The sequence below is a fragment of the Mustela nigripes genome, chromosome 6, assembly GCF_022355385.1.
Source record: "Mustela nigripes isolate SB6536 chromosome 6, MUSNIG.SB6536, whole genome shotgun sequence".
Taxonomy (NCBI): domain Eukaryota; kingdom Metazoa; phylum Chordata; class Mammalia; order Carnivora; family Mustelidae; genus Mustela; species Mustela nigripes.
Window position 1 is genome coordinate 64243711 of NC_081562.1, and position 21293 is coordinate 64265003.

Below are 21293 nucleotides of genomic sequence, written 5' to 3' on the forward strand. Positions count from 1 at the left end.
GGAGGAAGCAGGCCCCCCGCTGAGCAGAGAGCCCGATGCGGGACTCGATCCCAGGACCCTGAGATCATGACCTGAGCCGAAGGCAGCGGCTTAACCCACTGAGCCACCCAGGCGCCCTAAATAAATAAAATCTTAAAAAAAGATGGATAGGGAGGGATATAAAAATTCAGCCTATAGCTAAGTTATTCACAAACACTAAGGTTAACCTTAGTGTTCTAGAATACAGAACCTAGAAAAAATTGGAAAGATGCCTCTGATCAGTCCAGCAGCATAACAAGAAACTCTTTCATTAAAACCCAGGGTCCTGGGATCGAGTCCCGCATCGGGCTCTCTGCTCAGCGGGGAGCCTGCTTCCCTTCCTCTCCCTCTGCCTGTCTCTCTGCCTACTTGTGATCTCTGTCTTTCAAATAAATAAATAAAATCTTTAAAAAAAAAAAAAAAAGATAACAAAAAAAAAAACCCATGTGTCTTGTATGTAGGAAGCTCTTGGCTTTTATTCAGAACCTATTTACTCTTGTTTTGGTTATAATTTACATACACTATTCAACTTCCTAGCCTGTAACAGATTAATGAATAAGAGAGAGAGGGACTACCAAATTACAATGAAAAATGGAAAAACCTAGAAACATTGACTCAAAAAGCCCAGCGTTGTACTTCAGTGAGTTCCTACTGGCATCCTTTCCCCTTTGAGATTGTGGGATCGACTGACCTGTGTAGTTGTGAGTCTGGATTCCTGAGCATAGGGCTTAAGTGATGATCTGTTGTGCTTGAGAGGGAGAGAACTGTGTGTATGCGTTAGAAAGTTAATTTTAGACTTAAGATGCTTGGAATGGTGGATTTTGCAGAAAAACAAAGTTTAATAATTTCCATATGACTGGATTAATGATATTTGTGTTTTGTTAGCTCTGGCAAATGGTTAAATAGATAACTTTAATTAGATGATGAAAAGAAGGTTTTTAGATTATTGATAGTTTGAATTATCTTTGGTACTTTTTCTTCATTATTCTTAGCAATCCATGATTATCTATATGAGAAATAAATACTCTCATTAACTTGTAACAGGTTCAATTTTATTTTAACTAATTGAGGATTTAATTTTTTAAAAAGATTTTATTTTTTTATTAGAGTGCACGTGTGTGTGAGTGCAGAATAGGAAGGGAGAGGGACAAGCAGACTCCTCACTGAGTGCAGAGCCTGATGAGGGGCTCAGTCTCCGGACCCTGAGATCATGACCTGAGCTGAAATCAAGAGTCAGATGCTTAACTGACTGAGCCACCCAGGTGCCTCTAATTGAGGATTTATTATTTTATTATTTTATTTTGTTTTTAAGAACTTTAAAAAAATATATTTATTTGAGAGAGAGGGAAAGAGAGGAAGAGTGTGCACAAGTGGGGATTGAGCACACAGAGACAGAAGCAGGCTCCCTGCTGAGCTCCCTGCTCAGCAGGGAGCCCCACACTGGGCTTGATCCCAGGACCCTGGGAATGTGGCCAGAGCTGAAGGCAGGCGCTCAAGTGACTGAACCATCCAGGCACCCCAAGGATTTGTTTTAACATCTACAAATTAGTGTGCCTTTTATGTAGGCTATCTTATATGGTGCCCAGCAATAAAAATATTTTTTAGTGGTAAAATTAATGGTATTTAATGACTGTATTATAAATAAGACCATGATTTTACCATGTCTGTACCTTTGGAATCTGCAAGTTGCTGTTTGTCAAGTTCATAATTTCATTACATTTCAGTTGTACTAGAGCCAACGTAGAACGTGTTGGTTTATTCTCTGTGTCATAATGCTTCTGTGAACCAATTGAATTTTATGTAAAATTGGGATAAAGGTGGGTTAGGGGAAGAATGGAGAGGAGAAACTCAAGGGAAGAAAGTTAAAATGCTTTGCAGATCGCATCTATTTATTTTTATATATAAAGTATATATAAGTGTATGATGTAATAAGTATTTATTTCCATTAATGTTCATTTGGGATAGTTAGAAAGCTTCACATTGCCTATCAAAACCCTATCTTAGGGGCACCTGGGTGGCTTAGTGGGTTAAGCCTCTGCCTTAGGCTCAGGTCATGATCTCAGGGTCCTGGGATTGAGCCCCACATCTGCTCAGCAGGGAGCCTGCATCCCTCCCTCTCTCTGCCTACTTGTGATCTCTCTCTCTCTGTGTGAAATAAATAAATAAAATCTAAAAAAATTTTAAAAAGCCCTATCTGAAGTATTTTAGCTTGTTTCTTTCAGAAGCCTTTTGCTAACTATTGAAGATGGTTAAACAGAATAGGAATAAAATTACTATGTATTTTGATAGAAATAAATAGGTAAGAAATTTCCTGAAATTGTACAGAGATATTTGAAGGTTAATGTCTTTTTCCCTATTCTTCTATTTACAAGTGGTAAATATTTCAGAAGGGTAAGACAGAAATTAGCAATATTTTGGTGCTGGATAGTGGCCAATGAGAAAAGATAAACAAGATAAAGATAAACAAGAAAAGCAGGGTACATGAAGGACAGTGGAATTTCACCTGTTGTGGACTCAGCTTTAGGCATTAGGAGCAGTATTATCTTTATGCTATCAAAATACAGTTAGTAGAGTTTCATTTAGACTACCTTATATTTAGTCTAAGGATATATACTTGATTCCTAGATCATGTTTCTGTCCTCTAGACTCTGAAGCTTGATTTAATGAAAGGTTTTCTGCTTAGATTTGGTTTACTAGGTAAAGAGAAAGTTTAAATTCTTCTACATTTTCCCTTCGCCAGTTGGCTATTTATAACTGTAAGATTTTTCCATTTTTGCTGAGTATCCTGTTTAGTGGTGAAGATATAACATGAAGGACTTAGCCTTTCATGCTCTGTAAAGCTATGTTAAAGCCATCTTTTCAGTATTGCTATGTTAGCATTTTTTTCTCCACCTCAGCTGCCATTTACTTGAAGAACATGGTGACACAGTACTGGCCTGACCGAGAACCTCCACCGGGAGAAGCAGTATTTCCATTCAACATTCATGAAAATGATCGCCAGCAAATACGCGATAACATTGTGGAAGGAATAATTCGGTCTCCGGATTTAGTGAGGTACATTATACTCTATATGATTAGTAGGGAGCACGAAATGTTTGGATGGGAGAAGTTGGATTTAATCATCAGCCTCAAGTTTGTATATCTGAAGAGGTAAAGTAATGAAGGTGGGCACTCAAAAAATATTGTTTTACTTATTTGTCTTTGCGTTTGTAATTCTTTGCCTTGAAGTATTTTGGAAAAGATTTAGTTGCCATAAGTTGCCCAAAAAAGAGTTAAGGCAAAAATCAAACTTAACTAAAATTGTATAAATCCCTGCTATTCAAATAACCTATGTTCTTAGTTATGATCTCTTTACTTTTTACCAGCTGCTTCCCCCAACTCCCCATTAATACAGGGAAATTGAGGCCTGGGAATTTTCACCACTTTTCTGCCTACTTTACCTATGTTTTCATTCATTTTTTAAAATGAACTGAGTATCTTTTTCTTTGGAGAAGACAGAATAGAGTATGTATAGGCTAGAAGACTGGCTCCGGTTTTTAAAATTGAGGTTAGATGCTATAAGCAGCACTGGTCAGTAGGCCTTTCTGTGATGACGGAGCTCTCCTGTACCCACCCCGTCCAGTACTTAGCCACATGACGTCTGTGGCTGTTGAGTGCCTGCAATGTGGCTGCTGCAGCCGAGGACCCGGATGTTGGTAGGAGTGTGCACATAATGCTAGCTAGCGGCTTCCCCTCTCGCACTGCAGAGCTGCAGACTCAGTTTGCACTTTCAAAATAGGAAACACAGATTCTTTTCCACGTGAGTTCATAGTTAGATTTCTATTGAAAACGGAGGAGGGAAAGAGGTGAAACTGAGGTAGGGGAGCGAAATTGTTTAACATTAATAGAGGAGCTATAACTTTAGCCCTGAGTGTCTCATGTACATTATGTCATAAGCAGCAGGAATAGGGAAGGAAGTGTGAGGGGAATAGTGGGGAAGGAGAGCAAACATTGAACAACTCTTCATGCAGTTTCTTTGTTAGTTAAGAGGAGAAAGGATGGGTACTGATGAAAGAAAATCCCCAGTATTCTCAGCGGGTGCCCACATCCAGCCAGGCAGGGGCTCCCCTCTGGCACCATCGTGTGTCTGTGTGCGTCCGTGTCTTGACAGAGTCTACAGTTCTCTCTGAGTCTTGTGATGCTCCTGCACAGTAACATAGGAAGGGACGGCTGCTCATAGCCATCCCTCCTTGCTGGCTGGGAAAATGAAGGCGTTGGGAGGTCTCCTAAAGATGAAATTTGAAAAAATGAGAAGTTTTAGTTTTATTGTGCACAGATGTGACGTATTTATTGTTTAGGAACGACTGCTGGTGGCATAAGAGAAGAATTTTATCTTTATCGTGAGACAGTTGCTTCTTGTATGTCCTGAGGCTTAATTGTAGTCACTCTTAAAAGAACTATTCTCAGAGTTCATTTAAGAGTATGGCACTGAAAAATTTTCAAATGGATTTGATAACATAAAAGGCATTATTTTGTGTGTTTCATTTCAGTGAATGCAAATTATTAGCCAATGGAGCACACATTTTTTGGGGGGAGGAGGCATTATGGAATCCTAATTTAGCCAGGTTCACTTTCTAATCATTTGCAAATGACCATATAAGGACATATTGATAGTCTGTGGAGGAGAAATTTTTTTCCTCAATTTTTTTTTTCCCCGATTCCATTTATAGTAGGGCTCTCATTGAGAAAATGGATACTGACATAAATGTTATGAGATCACGTTTTTTATTAACTTTGTTGTTTTATTAAAGAGAAGTTGGTTTTAGGTCTTTCTTACTGCTTTTTTCTTGATTTCTCTGCAAATAACTTAGCTTTCCTCTTCAGGAATTGCCAGCTAATACTTGCTTCTTATTCTGAAAGACAAAAATTACTGTCTTAGGAAGCTTTGATAGGAGCAACATACTGTGTTGGCTTTTTACTGATAATGGATGGCTCAGGCTCACTGAGATGCTTCCCACTGTTATGTCAGCCTTTGTTTTACCTACTTTGACTATTTTTAGGCTGTTTTTCCAGTTGAAATGACAAAATACTTTGTTTTGTTTTGTTTCCCCCTTAGGATATGATAACTAAACTACAAAAGATGACAAAGTGGGAAATTTTGCAGAGCTGTGGTGGATTCATTCTTTCTTTTTTCCTTTTTTTTTTTGAGAATTTTTAAATGAATTTTTGTTCTTAAATTCTTTTTTTCCCCCAAGGCTGTGTTTAGGATAATCCCATTTGAAAGTTTTCATTCATTGTAGGAAATTACCCATTTTGTTTATTTTCAGTAAGTGGAGCTACTGAAGAGATTTTTCTTTATAGGACTGTTCTTTTTTCCCCTGTCCAAGATATGTAACTGTATAATATAGGTAAATAGAGGTTAGAGTGCTTTTGTGTAAAATATTAGAGGTGTTTGAAACCTGATATTTATAACTACTTAGATTGTGGACTTTTTTCCCCCCACCTTATAGAGTCCAGTTAACAATGTGTCTCCGTGCCATCATTAAATATGATTTCCCTGGTCACTGGCCAGCGGTAGTCGACAAGATAGACTATTACTTGCAATCACAGAGCAGTGGAAGCTGGCTTGGCAGTTTATTATGTCTGTATCAACTGGTGAAGACATATGAGTAAGTTGATTTCTATTGGCTGAAGATACCAGCCTTGTGTTACTTAGAAAGAATTAAATTGCATAGAGAGGTCTGCTATATGGGTGTTCTGCAGAATCAGGTTGGTTTGGGAAATGGTGGGTTAAGCACAAGCATGTTTATTTACTATAGTTATTCAGAGAACCTTAAATCTGCTAAAGTACATTGCTAATCTCTAAGGCAGTGATAAGATATGCAGTGTTTCTTGAATTTATTTGCCAGTTTCAGTGGCCCATTTATTAACAGTTTTCCTTGGAAAAAGGAACCTTAATATTTAAGTTCTTCAAGTGAGCACGTTAAGTAAACCAAACATTTAACTTTTTGGATACAGGATAGAAAATGTTCAAGTTTCCTTGCTAGTGATGTTCTTTTCCATATAGTTGTCGGGAGTTAGGAGACCAGTGAGCGTCATGTTTAATAGCATTGCTTTCTGGTTTCTGGGAGGGTTGTGCCTTATGCATGCAGAGTCCTGTAGTTTTCCTTTTAAAAAACTGGTTAGTTAGAAGATATTTGAGATTTGGAGCAATTGAAGTAATTTGAGAGCACCTAAGTTTGCAAACTATTTTTAACATTTTAATTTAGTGTATTCTAAGAAGAAATTTTTTCCTACATTATTTATTATATGATAGGAATGTCTGTCAACTTATGTTTAATAGGAAGAATTATGGTATGATGAAAATTACATAGTAGAAAAAATCACTTAGGAAATTTGCCAAATAGTCTAGAATTCTTTGAAATCAATTTAACCCCTTTTAGAAAGATTTTAGGTTTCTCTGCCTAAAAGAGGGATTTTCTTCCAAATTTATTCTTAAAATCCAAACAGAAAATGTAAGCCACTGTTTGGAATGTTTTTGTTTCGTTAGCTGTATCTAGTTTAAAAATTTTTTAAAAAATTCATTATTTATAGTTCTTTTGTAGGGGAGAAATTATTTTTTTTTCTCTTTTTTGTCTTTGCTCATGTAGATATAAGAAAGCTGAGGAAAGAGAGCCTCTTATAGCAGCAATGCAAATATTTCTGCCTCGTATTCAGCAACAAATCATGCAGCTCCTTCCCGATTCCTCACATTATTCTGTTTTACTACAAAAGCAGATTCTGAAAATCTTTTATGCACTTGTTCAGGTAAGTTTTTGTTACAGAAGGTAAATATGGGGCCTTGTATTTCTGCCTGATCTATGGAAACTTAATAAATGTAAGTTATTATTAAAAATTATTATCTATTCCATATGTATTTCTTTTAAAAAGTCCTATGGGAGAACAGGCTCACAGAAATTAACTTAATTGTCCAAATTTATCTTAGTGGCAGAGCTGAGATTCACTGACTGTGCCTTTCACTCCAGTGTCTGAAGTGCTGGCTGAGGAAGAACCAGAGTAATTAACTGACTGAGATGCCTTGACTCATCTGTCAGTAGCATCCTGCCTGTTGATAAGTTAGGATTATAGGAGAAGGGGAAGGAAAAGAAGAGGGTCCTTTTTTAGCGGGAAATCATACTAATGATAGTTTCTTTATAATTTGACCCAATGTAAGGCTAACAGTGATGGTTTAGTGCTTCACTTTCCTTCGTTTAATATACTTCCTTTTCTTACCTGAAAGCTATAAAGAAGATTAATATAAGAGTCTAAAAAATAAGAAGAGGACAGAAATGGAATGTTTTAAATATAAAAACATTTAAAATTTAATCCTTGAAAGATTTGGATAAATTACTTAGATCTAGGTGGAGGAGGAATAACTTGTCAGTCTATAAAGTGTTTGATGACGTATGAGTCAAACCTCTATTACATGCTTTTTTACTAGATCAGTCATGCAAAAGGGTAGTGTTGTCAAGCTAGAGAGCCAGGACATTGGTTTTGTTCTTGGCTTCATGTTACTCAAGTACCTTTGTAGTGTTTCAGAATATTTCACTTCCATAAAGAATTATACTTTTAGACTCCTCTTTTGAACTTTTAAAAAAAATACTTATTTATTTGTCATTATGTCCTTAGCATGTAGCACGTTTTGAAATGCATGGATGCAGAAGCACTGTGTCTTACAGGAGTGTAACTCACAGTGTAGCAGGGAGACCCACAGTAATATGTAGTTGTGTGTGATGCTGCAGTGTAGCTGAAGTAACTGAAGAAAATGTTTATGAGGTAAAGATTTTCATTAAAGTGATTAAATGAGTTCTCACTACAAAAATGTAACTATGGGAGGTTGCCCTTATTTTAGTGATCATTTTACTGTGTGTGTGTGTGTGTGTGTGAGAGAGAGAGAGAGAGAGAGAGATATTATCACATTGTATATCTTACACACACACAATGTTATATGTCAATGGGATTTCAATAAACCTGGGGAAAAAGTGGTTACAATGTATAGTTTGACACACAAAGAGGGAAAAATGGGAATGGGAAAAATCACTTTTCTAGAATCTCATACTGGATAAATGAAATTTTACTGTATTAAAGTTTTTTTTTTTAAATTTAAACAAGTAGCCCAGAGAAATAATTCATGGCATGCATATTTCACATATTTCTAGATTTTCAAGATTTTAATTTATTTGCCTATGTTTATAGGGCTGTTTTAAGTTAAATTTTAGGTTAAACCATATGAAATTACTGTTTTCATGGTCAAATGTTAGCCATTTCACATTTTCAACCTTTGACTATAGATGAAATTACAGGCTCTTTTGGAGGGGAAGGATTATTGTTTGATGATGATATTCTTCTGTTTTCAGTATGCATTGCCTCTGCAACTAGTGAATAACCAAACCATGACCGCGTGGATGGAGATCTTTCGAACTATTATTGACAGAACAGTTCCTCCTGTAAGAAAGGGCTTCTTGTTGAGAAAAACTGGGAAAACTTGGGTTTGGGATATTTGTGGTAGACCGATTTATTATCCTGGCTTGCTGTTTGGAAAAAAATTACTATTGTAATAAAAATAGTAATACATATTCATTTTTATAAAGTTCAGATAAGCAAAATTAATTAACTGTATTTAATCTTACTAAAGATAATAAAAAACATTTTTGAAACTTGGTATTTATTCTTTTGGCCTTTTTTTCCCCTCTGGGTCTATATACAGCCACATTTTATTTATAAAAATGGCATCTGTAGGTCCTGTTTTGAAATTTTCACTTAAAATCTCTTATAAATATTTTTTATGATTATGAGTGTTTTTGTACTGTCACTTTTATGGAGTGTTTCATTTGCTGGACATTAGGTAGCTTTAGCGTGTTAGTGTAACTGTAAGAATGTAGTTAAATTTTTATGCACATACATGATTATTTTCTTTGGATAAACTCCTAGAAGTGTTTAGGGCTTTGACAGATCTTGTAAAGTGCTCTCAAGAAACATTGCTCTGGTTTATGCTTTAATAAGTACGGACTGAGAAAGTCTGTCACATTAAATTCTAAGTTTGCCAGTTTGATAGGTTAAAGATGGTGTCTAATTTTTATCTGTAATAACAACGATGCTATATGTCACTTATCAAATTAACTCAATAACTAGTCAAAATAACTAAATTAAGTTACATATTTTAAAATTTAAGTTTGTCTTCAAATGTGCAGTATTCTTTCTTTTATCTGTATCTTGGGACAAATTATGTTGAGGTTTACTTTATATACAAAATATACAGAATGTAGGGAACAGATAAGTGAATTTTGACAAATATACACCTGTGTTACTATTACTCAGTTCAAGATATAAAACCTTTTTGTTGTCCAGAGTTTCCTCAAGGGATGTGGTGGTTTGTATTTTGTTTCCCACTTATTTGGGCCTTTTGAAGATAGGCGATAAATGTGAACAACAGCATTAGTTAGTTGAAATTTGCTTTGCTTGTGTATTTTTTTTTCAAAATTTTAAAAGATTTTATTTATTTATTTGACACACAGAGAGAGATCACAAGTAGGCAGAGAGGCAGGCAGAGAGAAAGGGGGAAGCAGGCTCCATGCTGAGCAGAGAGGGCGATGTGGGGCTCGATCCCAGGACCCTGAGATCATGACCTGAGCTGAAGGCAGAGGCTTAACCCACAGAGCCACCCAGACGCCCCTGCTTTGCTTGTTTAATTCCTGTGTAGCAATCTATAAGTAAGAATATGCATTTGCAGTCTAACTTGTGTAATATTACTTAATGTATATAAAAAAATTTATTCTGCCTTTGTTGTTTGAATAAACCGTTTTATTCGGAAATTTAATCTGAGTGTTTCTGTCCTCTTAGGAGACTCTGCAGATCGAGGAGGATGATAGACCGGAACTAGTCTGGTGGAAGTGTAAGAAATGGGCACTGCACATTGTAGCTCGTCTTTTTGAGCGGTAATTCAGTTCATCAGATCTGCGATCTTATGATCAGTATTTCAGTATTGAATGTAATAAAACTGGATGGGTCCCTTGATACTCCACAGTAAATTGTTATTTTTCTTTAAAAGCCATAGTGGGCCAAAAAAAAAAAAAAAGTCACCCTCTGTTTTAAGGTAGGCTTAACTGTGATAGTTGGCTTTGAGATCGTAACGATGTGGACAGTCTTCTCTGGATCTTTCTGTTCTGTGAAAAAGAATGGAGAAATGACCTTGTTTAGCTCATTGGAAATCTGTAGGAATTGTACAAGAAGGTGCATGGCTACTCAGCTCCATAGGAAAGTTAGTCAAATTGAATTATAGAAACATTTATTTAAAAAAAAGTCAGATATAATTTTTATTTGTAAAATGTGCCCTTTAGAAGCTCTTGGTTAAGTAGGTGGATTTAATTATGGGCCAGAATCTAAATGGCCAGAAAGGTCATCATGATTTCATCTTGGGGATTGTGGAAAAGGGGAAAGTGTTAGTTTTCTGCCCAAATAGATCTTTTAGCAAGGGACTGTATTTAAACTAGTGAGCATGCTTTTTAAAAAAAAATTTGTAATATTTAAACGTTTTCTCTTTGTATTTTAAGATATGGAAGCCCAGGAAATGTCACAAAAGAATACTTTGAATTTTCTGAATTCTTTTTGAAAACCTATGCAGTGGGAATTCAGCAGGTAATAAAAGTATGCTTTTTAAATGGAAGGACAGTTATTATTGAAAGTGTTAAGTTGGGGCACGGGGGTGGCACAGTTGGTTAAGTGTCTACCTTGGGCTAAGGTCATGATTCTGGAGTCCCCGGATCGAGCCCTGCTCGGGTTCCCTGCTCAGTGGAGAGTCTGCTGCTGCTTTTCTCTCTGCCCCCTCCTGCAACTCGTGCTCTCTCTTACACACACTTTCCCTCTCTCAAATAAATAAATAAAATCTTTAAACAAAAAAGAAAGTAGTTAAGTCATTTCTATGCATTTAAAAGTAGACTGTGAACATATTAGTACATTATATATTAATAGGGGATGAAGCGGCAGCTCTGGGAATCTAATATAGTGCAGTCACTTTTTGAACCAGATATCCCAGAGCAGCTTCCACTGGTTCTAAAAGTTTGGAAGTGCCCTTCCAAACTCCTAGATGCTAGACTCGGACCTTTTAAGTTTGTTGATTCTGATGTCAGAGTGCCCAGTGCTTAGATTGGGTTTGTCTGTTAACTTTCTGACCTCTTAGAGGTTTCTTACTGTCTACTCCTTTGATCCTCTCCTCTTTGTTCTAAGCTTTTTTATCAGAAGATTTATGTGATGGATTGATCTGTTTCAAGAGGGATGGAGCTCAGAAGTTAAGACCTTCAGCTGAGAACTTACCACATATTTTTGTGGAAGTTTGGAAACCATTTTGTTCAGTGAAAATAGTTCTTGAGAAATAATCCAAGTTGGTATTAATATTTAAAACCTGCATGGGGTGCCTGGTTGGCCCAGTTATTAAGTGTCTGCCTTCAGCTCGGGTCATGGTCCCAGGATTCTGGGATTGAGCCCCGCACTCAGCAGGAGGCCTGCTTCTCCCTCTCCCACTCCCCCGGCTGTGTTCCCTCTCTCGCTGTGTCTCCTTCTAAATAAAAAAATCTTAAAAAAAAAAAAAAAAAAAAGCCTACAGAGGACATTTGGGTGTGAAGATTGGTTGACCTTTATTGCCATTTAAGTCCCATTTTTTTTATATTTCAACAAATGAAGTTTAATAACCATTCCAGCACTGGCTGTATCAAGACTGCAACAAGGAAGCAAGGATTAATTAAACATAGTAAAGGCCATTAACAGTATAGAGGGTGTTTCTAGATTTGTATAAATCTGTGCGTATTAATCTTCTTTATTGTCAGTGATACCAAGTTAAATTCTTTTTATGGATGATTGTTTCTAAGAAAGTACCTTGCAACAATTCAGGAAAGCTATGGCTGTAATTTTCTCACAAATTACTTTGTTGGCCCACAAGGCAGTCGGTGGGGAAAATTAATGAATAATGATCTGTTAATGAACTAGTCAAAGTTAGTGAATAAAATGATCTGTTCAGTCGTTCTCTGTGGAAAGTAGGATAATCAGGAAGCGGGTCAGCTCTGTCTTCTGCTATTTCCACGGCTGTTAAACTCATTAAGCATCCTAAAGTTGATGCCCTCTTGAAGTGTGCTCAGCCCAGTTTTTCAGGTGCCTCTTAAACATGTGTACTTTGTACATACATACACTTTCAGATTTCATAGCCTTTCATCCATGTCTAAGCCATGTTTTCCTATATATTCCTAGTATTTAAAAATTGTTCTCTTACAAAAAACTATTCTCCTCTTAGCTGTTTCTCCTCTCCCACCACTTCCACCCCATAGAGGCCACAGTGGTCTTAGGAAAAACCATGTGCAGTAGCATCCACTTGTAGCTTGCATCGCAGACAGGGCATTGAGGTGATGGCAGGACTTCTGACAACTTTGATAAAGTTGGTTAGAAGTGGGACAAGTGGCTGGGAATTACAGTGAGACACCCTTCAGCTCAATATGGACCTATCTAATAATTAAAGCTGAGTTTTCTTGCAAGATGTTGAATTCCCCCAAAAATCTGTTTTTTTTTTTTTAAATCTCTATGGATTCTGGGTTTTATGTCATACCTAAAATGCCCCTCCCCTTAACCTTTAAGTTATTTATGTTCTCCTGAACTTTTTTTCCCCTCTTTTCCTGTAGGTACTACTAAAAATTTTAGACCAATATAGACAGAAAGAGTATGTAGCCCCCCGTGTTCTTCAGCAAGCATTCAACTATCTTAATCAAGGGATTGTTCATTCTGTCACCTGGAAGCAGATGAAGCCACACATTCAGGTTAGTGTCAGGGAATTGCTCTCCAAGATTTTCCGTGGTTAAGTTAGGTTCTCCAGACAAGGTAAGCTAGTAATGCTGTATTATATATTTAATATATTTTATTTCCATGACTAATTTCAAATGCATGCAGTTTTATATCTGATATGATGAGCTTCAAAATTTAAGTATTTGAGAAGAGTGAGACCTACACGTTTAATGAGTTGTAAGACCTGGATTCAGTTGGTCTTGCTTGGAGTCTCATTCAGCCTCAGTTTCCCTTCTGTTCAGTCAGGTAATATTTTTCTATCCTTATTATCTAAAGGTTGCTAGGCTCACATGTGGTATTTTATGTGATGACATTTTGAAAAGAGTCACCAAGGCTTAATACTAAGTTAATAGTATTGAAATGAAACAAGATCATTTTCTTTTGTATAACAAGATTTTTATCTCTCTTTGGGGATTAAGTTCGAAGTTTCCTGTTTTTGTATCAGTTGCTCACTTAAAGATAGAATTCAGCATCATTGTTTAATTAAAGAACAAATGAGGATGAAAATATTGCCCATTAATAAATAAATTCTTATTTGCATATAGAAAATTTTGGGTAATTCAAAGAGGCTAAGAACTGAATTTTTTTCCCTCTCAAACTAAGATTTCTTAAATTCTATAATCTCTATGATAGTATCTAAAAAGGAAAATAAATTCTTTTACTTTGCCTTTGGTGTCCAGGATAGACACCAAACAATAGACAAAAACAACTTGTTCAGTGTTACCTTGTTGCTAGTCTTATAAATATAATATTTTTGTATTATTTTCTTTGGACATCTTAATAATATTTGTCTAATCCCCTGGATCAAATAGTGGTAGTTTCTTTGCCATTAATAAAGATACCATTTCATTTTATATACTATGTTGTTACAAATTAAGAGTGGATTTTTTTTCTTAATGCCTATGGCTTTATTTTTTTACATTGCTGAAATGTAGGAATAAGAAAAGTCCAGTCCCTCGGTTGAATTTTTTCTCCTAGAATTTAATTTGGAAAAAGTGAGAAGAGATGATTCCATTTTTACATTTGTAGTTGTTAAAGCACAAACAGGCTTAGTAGAGCTTTAGCAGCAGTGTACACAGAGGCTATTAGATACCATTTTTTTCCCCCACTGAAATCTGCATTTCTAGAGTAGGAATTTTTTTGAAAATGGAAGAGGAAAAGAAATTTTAATATTGCTGGTTCATTGACATTTATGGCCAAAAATGGAAATCTAAAGATGTTCACAATATAACCTTGGCTTGATACTTACTTTTCTTCCTTAAAGAATTAAGGTGTGTTTAATATTGATTTGTTAGTAAAACTTTATTATCGCTGCTGTTGCTTCAAAGAACAGCATTTCCACTCACCTCTTTCCCTATACTTTTAATCATTTATTGTTTAAAAACAATCTTAAGTTTAACTCTTTCTCCCCTGCTCCCCCCAACTCTTGCTTTCCTGCTTTCCCCTCAGAGGAAGCTTACCACAGAGCAGCTTACCACAAGATTAATGTAACAGTCTGGAAAACTAACACATCAAAAAGACTGTCAGTAACTATGTTTAATATTCTCCAGGGGCGCCTGGGTGGCTCAGTGGGTTAAGCCGCTGCCTTCGGCTCAGGTCATGATCTTAGGGTCCTAGGATCGAGTCCCGCATCGGGCTCTCTGCTCAGCAGAGAGCCTGCTTCTCTCTCTCTCTCTCTCTCTGCCTGCCTCTCCATCTACTTGTGATTTCTCTCTGTCAAATAAATAAATAAAATCTTTAAAAAAAAAAAAAAATTCTCCAAATTTGAATAGCCCAAAGCCCATTTGTTGTTTTGTTTCTTCTCAGAATATCTCTGAAGATGTAATTTTTTCTGTGATGTGTTACAAAGATGAGGATGAAGAGCTGTGGCAAGAAGACCCATATGAGTACATAAGGATGAAATTTGGTAATTGAGATGATTTTATTCCTCACCAGTTCCTGAAAATGTAGAGTACTGTAACTATATTTGTATTTTTAAGCAGATTTTATTACTTTATTAAATTCTGAAAGTTCTGCATTGCCTGATAAACTCTGAAACTCATGAGAGTTTGATGTTCTGTTGAGCCAGTAGACTTGAGGCCTTACCATGTAGATGATGGAAAGCTTGTCTTGTTCATCCCTCTTGGGGGTGCCAAAGCAGTCAGGGAGCCATCTTCAACTTTTCCTGTTATGATGCTGAACCAGAGAGACCATCCCTTTTGGTACCTTTTGGGATATGCATTTCTAGATTGGGTTGTTCTTAGTCTGGGAGATTATTTGGATTTCTGCATATTTCAGGAGCACCCCAATTTAGTATGCTTCTTAATTTTAGTGGCTAAGTATTCCACAACAGAGAGTGAGAATATCCCTGCATGACCCTGTTCTTTGGAGGTAACTTTTCATTTGGATCTTTAGTTACTGAACCACGTAGGTTGGTTGAGTTTATTCCCTTTTATCCCCAGTCTAAACTAATTGCTTCATGGAACACTCAGGCATTTCACATAGCAGAATGTTACTTGTGTACCTCTTTCTCCTACAACTTCGTGCTTTTTAAGGGGAGGGGCTTTATCTTGTTTATTTGCTTTATTTTGCATTCTCCATCCCTTCTCCATCTCTCCATTGCTCTAATGGTGCTTGGCTCTGGTAGCCATTCCATCAAGGTTGGAGTAAAGAATTGATAAAACTAGCACTGCCCCAAGCACATCGAAGATGGTGACAACACAGTGCTTTTCCCTTGTTGGGCCATGTGTCTGTGGCTACTTGAGTTAGCCCTGCTGGTGGAGGGGCTAGATGTTTAGGTTATTTATTTATTTTTTTTTAATAAAGATTTTATTTATTTATCAGAGGGAGAGAGGGGGAGAGAGCCAGCACAGGCAGACAGAATGGCAGGCAGAGGCAGAGGGAGAAGCAGGCTCCCTGCTGAGCAAGGAGCCCGATGTGGGACTCGATCCCAGGACACCGGGATCATGACCTGAGCCAAAGGCAGCTGCTCAACCAACTGAGGCACCCAGGCGTCCCTAGGTTATGTTGTTTTTATAGTGCTCTGTATTTAGTATCAGTTGGTTCAGTAACCAAGGGAGTGCCTCTTCTCTTGGGGACGAGTACCAGAGAGGCAAATGAAGGAGAAACAGTATTTACCATCTGCCTTATGTCTGTATTCTACTGTTTCCTTTTGAAAATCATTTCACATATGCATGATTCATTATTTCCCCTTCCTAATGCCTTTTGTTTTGATTAGCCAGTCTTTCATCTTTTCTCAAGGCATTATTTTAGTGTTTAGTTTTTCTATAATTCCTGTGTGTTTTTGTAACAGCCAGAGTATTTGTTTAGTGTTCAGAAAGCTACCATTATTTCGTTTACTCTTTATGTAAAATAGGATAGTATCTCAGTTTTTAAAAAATTTTTTACTATTTTTTAAAAATTTCTTTTCAGTGTTCCAGAATTCATTGTTTCCACACCCAGTGCTCCATACAATCCGTGCCCTCCGCAATATCCACTACCCCAACCCCCTCCCCTCCAAAACCCTGTATCTCAGGTTTCAAAAATATAATAATAAAGAACTGTGAGTGTTGATTGATACAATTTACATTTTATTGATTAAAGAGAATATGGATAAGTCAAGATGAACTCCAATGCTTTTTTGAAAAAAATCATTTTCTTTTGTGGACTGGGATATAGTGCCTACTATTTGATATGTATATATTTTTTTTGGGTAACTGTAGGGAAGAACAGTTATACAGTTATGTAGTTTTCTTTTGATATTTTTGTCATTTATAGCCATTTATTGAACAAGGTATTCTTATCTAAATGTGTTGGCATTAATAATGTTTTTAGATTTGGTAAAAACTATGAGAGCACAGGCTCTTGATGTTAAGACAGTGTGGGTGCAATTCTGTTCTTGGTCACTTACTTAGCAAGTTACTTAGCCTCTCTAAGGTGCACTATTTTCAGCTATAAAATCAGCGATATTAATAGTCTTGGGAGAATTAAGTGGGATAATACATGTATACTAACTTCCTTAACTGCTTAGAGTAGAATATTCGATGCTTGTAAAATCTCAGCAGAGTGCCTGCCAAAGAATAAGTGCTGGGTGCAGTAAGTAGTCTCGTGAGTATAGTGTCTGACCCGCAGTACCTGTTAGTTATTAGTATTATTACATCTGTGTTTTATATATTGGCAAAGACTTACATTTGGTCTTATTTTTATATTTAAATATGGACATATGATACGAGACACTTTTCAAATACCTGCCTGTTCTGAAATTTGGAAATTTTTGTGATGTTCAGTTGTGTGTTTTAAAAGTGGTGTGTTACATATTCAGAAATACCCATTGAGTACTGCTGAATCTGCCTGTTGATAGAGCCAAGTCCTGACTTAGTAGTCCCCTAAGGCTTTTACACTTTCAGTTTCCTTTGTTTGGAAAGCTTTTATCTTTAGATCTCCATGTAGAGTTTTCTCCTTCCTTCATTCAGTTTCTGCTTAAGTGTTACCCCAGCAGAGAATTATAGAGGCACTTTCCCTGACACCATATTTAAACTAGCACTCCATATAACCTCGCTCTCTTCTGTAACCTCACTCTCTTTTTCCTTACCCTATTGTCCTGTTGTGTGTGTATGTGTATAATCTGTTTCTCTCTCTTACCTTGTGAATTCTGTGAGAACCCTTTTTGTTTGATCCTTGTATCCCCAGAGTCTAGAGCAGTGCCTGGCACATAACAAGCACTAAATAAATTTTTGTCTTAGTGAAATGGATATGCCTAATATATATTGTTCTCTTTAATATGATTGTTTAAAAGGACAACATATAGAGATTGATAAATAATTATTGGGTTGGGAGCACTGATGATATATCCTTAACTTTTTTATGCTGTAAACCAGGGTCGTATGTGGGCACTTTTTAATTTTTTGTTTTGGAGTAGTGCTCTATTGGGTTTAAAATCTTTAATAAGAAATTGTATTTTTACTAATGTGGTTTAACCTTTTAAATCTTAGATATTTTTGAAGATTATGCTTCTCCCACCACAGCAGCCCAGACTCTCTTATATACTGCTGCAAAGAAAAGAAAAGAGGTATACAGTTACTCTTTTAAAATCCAAAGTTGAAAGATCGACTATGTTGCTTTGACACTAGTTATACCCTTACTATTTGAAAAAAATTATATTATTTGTTTTAATCTAACACTTGAATATTTTCCTGTCCTAGTTAGGGAAAAGGGTTGCTTTCTTAATTGTAATTGCTTGATAAAACACAATAAAATGGCTTCAGTTTTAAAAATTTGTATATCACACTTAACACTGTAGTAGTAAGGCAATGAAACCTCACATAGACTAAAATGGATTCCTCTGTTTCTCTAGGTGTTGCCAAAAATGATGGCATTTTGTTATCAAATCCTAACAGACCCGAACTTTGATCCAAGGAAGAAGGATGGAGCCCTGCATGTGATTGGTTCCCTGGCTGATATTTTATTGAAGGTCAAGCTACTCATAATATAATTTACTTAATTTAAGCACAGTCAAATGAGAGAATATGAAAGTAGTGAACAATTTAAAGCTTGTGACTGCTTCTGTATAATTGAGTTGACTGTAAACATCCTTTTTTCTGTCACCTGTTTCTTTATTTAAAAAGAAAATCTCACTTTTGTCAGGTTTTCTGTATGAAACTGTTGCCGTATGAGAAAAGGGTACAAAATTACTAGTGTTATGTGTTGCTACAAAAATCAGTCGGGGGCACCTGGGTGGCTCAGTTGGTTAAGCAACTGTCTTCAGCTCAGGTCATGATCCTGGAGTCCTAGGATCAAGTCCCACATCAGGCCCTCTGCTCAGCAGGGAGTTGGCTTCTCCCTCTGCCCCTCGCCCCTTTCATGCTCTCTCTCAAATAAATAAAATCTTAAAAAAAAAATTAGTCAGTATCAAATTATAGGTAAGGTACTGTTTCTGTCTTGTTTTAAAACACATCATATGTAGGTCAAATAATTTTATAAAATTATACATAGAAGTATATTAAGCATAAGTCATAATAAACGTACTTTATTTGGTTGTGATTTTTATATGAAAATGCATTGCTAAGTTTAAACTTCATTTCTATTTCCTTACAGAAGACTTTATTCAAGGACCAAATGGAGTTGTTGCTGCAGAATCATGTATTTCCATTACTGTTGTCTAACCTGGGATACCTTCGGGCTAGAGTAAGTTTTCCATATTTCCATTATGTATCTTAAAGTGTTCGTTTGAGGGGTGCCTGGCTAGCTCAATCGGAAGAGTATGCAACTTGATCTTGGAGTCACAAAGGGATCATGAGTTCGAGCCCCATTCTGGGTGTAGAGCTTATTAAAAAAAAATAAAACCAAAACCAAAAACAAAAAAACAACAACTTTAAAAATGTTTTTGGATAAAATGACCTTTTACCATATATTGGGATAAAATGAAGTCAATTAGAATGTCCCTTATGGTCACCTAAGCTGAATAAAAAAGAAGCTAGTAAGTAATGGATTTATGGATTTTAATTCCAGCTGCTTTAAATTTTCACGCTAGCCCTACTTGCTGCATTTGTAACACATGCAGGGAGAGGGACGGTGTTACAGCAGTAATACAATGTAAATTCATAGACTGATTCATTTTTAGTACCTAAAACAGCATGACATTCTAGTTTGGTTAAAAACTTGATTAGTATAAATCGTATATTAGGTCGATATATATACCTTAGGAAAATGGAGAAAATAATAATCCATGTAAACTTATTCATGTTCCAAGTGTATATTACTTCTAAAATCAATATCTTTTTTATGGGGAAATAAAAATAGAACATTAATTCAAGAGCCTAGTATTTATCTTTATAAGTACATCAGAACAAAAAATGTTTTGCTATAAAGAACATATGTTAACAATGTCTTACACACTAAAGCATTTTATAAACAGAAGGTAATGTTCACTGGAGAAGTATTTGGACACACGTAGATTAGAGGTGCAGAGGGCGTACAAGTGTTTTTATAGGTAAGCTGTTGTCTTTGACAGCTGTATGAATTGTAACTCTCTTGCTAAAAAGTCTTTGGTGATTCAAATCACCATTACTTGTATGTTTATGTATATAGAGAATTAAAGTAATAATAGGATTCTGTGGTCTAATGGTTTAAAATTTGGTAACCTCTAGAAGGTTTAAAATTCTTCATACCTTATATGAGCAAAAAAAAAAAAAAGAAAAGAAAAAAGGAAGCTTGCTAAGTCCTGATGCTAGTAAGGGAAAATAATGTTTCATTTGTTTGCTGTGAAGGCCTGCAAATGAAAGTCAAACACTGGTTTGTAGTAGCTCTTACATGTAACTAAATAGCAAATTAATTATGAGTCATAATATTTATCAACCTTGAACAGGATTTCTTTTTTTCAGAGACACTTCAATTTGGTTCCATTTTCTTTTCCTTGTGAAAAATACATACAGATAATTTAGAAGTTACAAAACTGCCTTTTTAAATAAAAAAATGGGAGATCCAGAAGTTAGCAACTGAGGCTAATATGCTACCCTCCCAAAACAAATAATACCTGGTAGAGTTAATAATATTTTACTTAGTAAGAAGTTCCTTTATGCATAATTTTATTATAGAATGTCATAATCCTAATAGTTCCCTACTTAACTACTTCTTCTAACATAGTCCTGCTGGGTACTTCATGCATTCAGTTCTCTGAAGTTTCATAATGAGCTTAATCTAAGAAATGCAGTTGAACTCGCAAAGAAGAGCCTGATTGAAGATAAGGAGATGCCTGTCAAAGTTGAAGCTGCCCTTGCTCTCCAATCATTAATTTCTAATCAGACACAAGGTAAAGCCAAAAATACCTTTTAGAAAGTTTATTCTATTTTTATTTTTACATTGTCTTCTCAAATAGTTGCTTTACTTACTTCTCTAGTAAGGATGATTCTCGGTGTCTTAAGGTTCAGGGTTTAGATTTCTGAAACTTTGCCCCCTCAAAATTTCATAGGAGTTTATTCTTCATCTTTTTAGGACTTCTTATTGACTGGTTTCCAGAAGAGTTTTAGATTAGGAAATAAGTTGGTAACCGTTGGGCCCTGGAGTAGTCTGGGAATCAAGAGACCCGGTGTCTTGTTTTGATTCCACTACTCGGTTGCTCTGTCAAGGGTTAGGTAGCCATATATTTAAATTCAGGGGTTTGGACTAGATGGTCTCAGGAGTCCTTTTCACTCTAGGATTCTGTGATTCTACTAGTTCCGAAAGTAGCAAGTGTTATTTTTAGTGAGTGATAACACAGATAAATCATTTATTTGTTTAGAAGACTATCATTTAAAGTTCAGGTAAACCTTTGGAAGTAAATTCAGTTTTATGAAGAACATGTGTCTAGTTTAGTTTCATTCAGCAATGTTTCAGTGAACATTGTACAAGGATATGTGGTGGGGAAAGGGCGCCATCAATATTGGGCATAGTTTTTATCTACATGATTTTTTTATGCTTGT

At 36.0% G+C, this 21293-nt stretch overlaps 1 protein-coding gene across 3 annotated transcripts in view; it reads left to right on the forward strand.

Annotated features, from left to right (window-relative positions):
• Positions 1-21293, forward strand: part of IPO8 (importin 8) — a 116050-nt gene that overhangs the window by 10743 nt on the left and 84014 nt on the right. For 2 of the 3 annotated variants that reach the window (XM_059402725.1, XM_059402723.1), the window contains exons 3-14: positions 2916-3072; positions 5508-5666; positions 6648-6804; positions 8394-8483; positions 9877-9971; positions 10587-10671; positions 12699-12833; positions 14665-14764; positions 17829-17905; positions 18191-18307; positions 18931-19020; positions 20479-20644. In XM_059402725.1, the coding sequence (XP_059258708.1) occupies positions 2916-3072; positions 5508-5666; positions 6648-6804; positions 8394-8483; positions 9877-9971; positions 10587-10671; positions 12699-12833; positions 14665-14764; positions 17829-17905; positions 18191-18307; positions 18931-19020; positions 20479-20644 (1428 nt within the window). The remainder of the gene's footprint in view (positions 1-2915; positions 3073-5507; positions 5667-6647; positions 6805-8393; positions 8484-9876; positions 9972-10586; positions 10672-12698; positions 12834-14664; positions 14765-17828; positions 17906-18190; positions 18308-18930; positions 19021-20478; positions 20645-21293) is intronic. The other variant, XM_059402724.1, reaches the window with a different exon arrangement.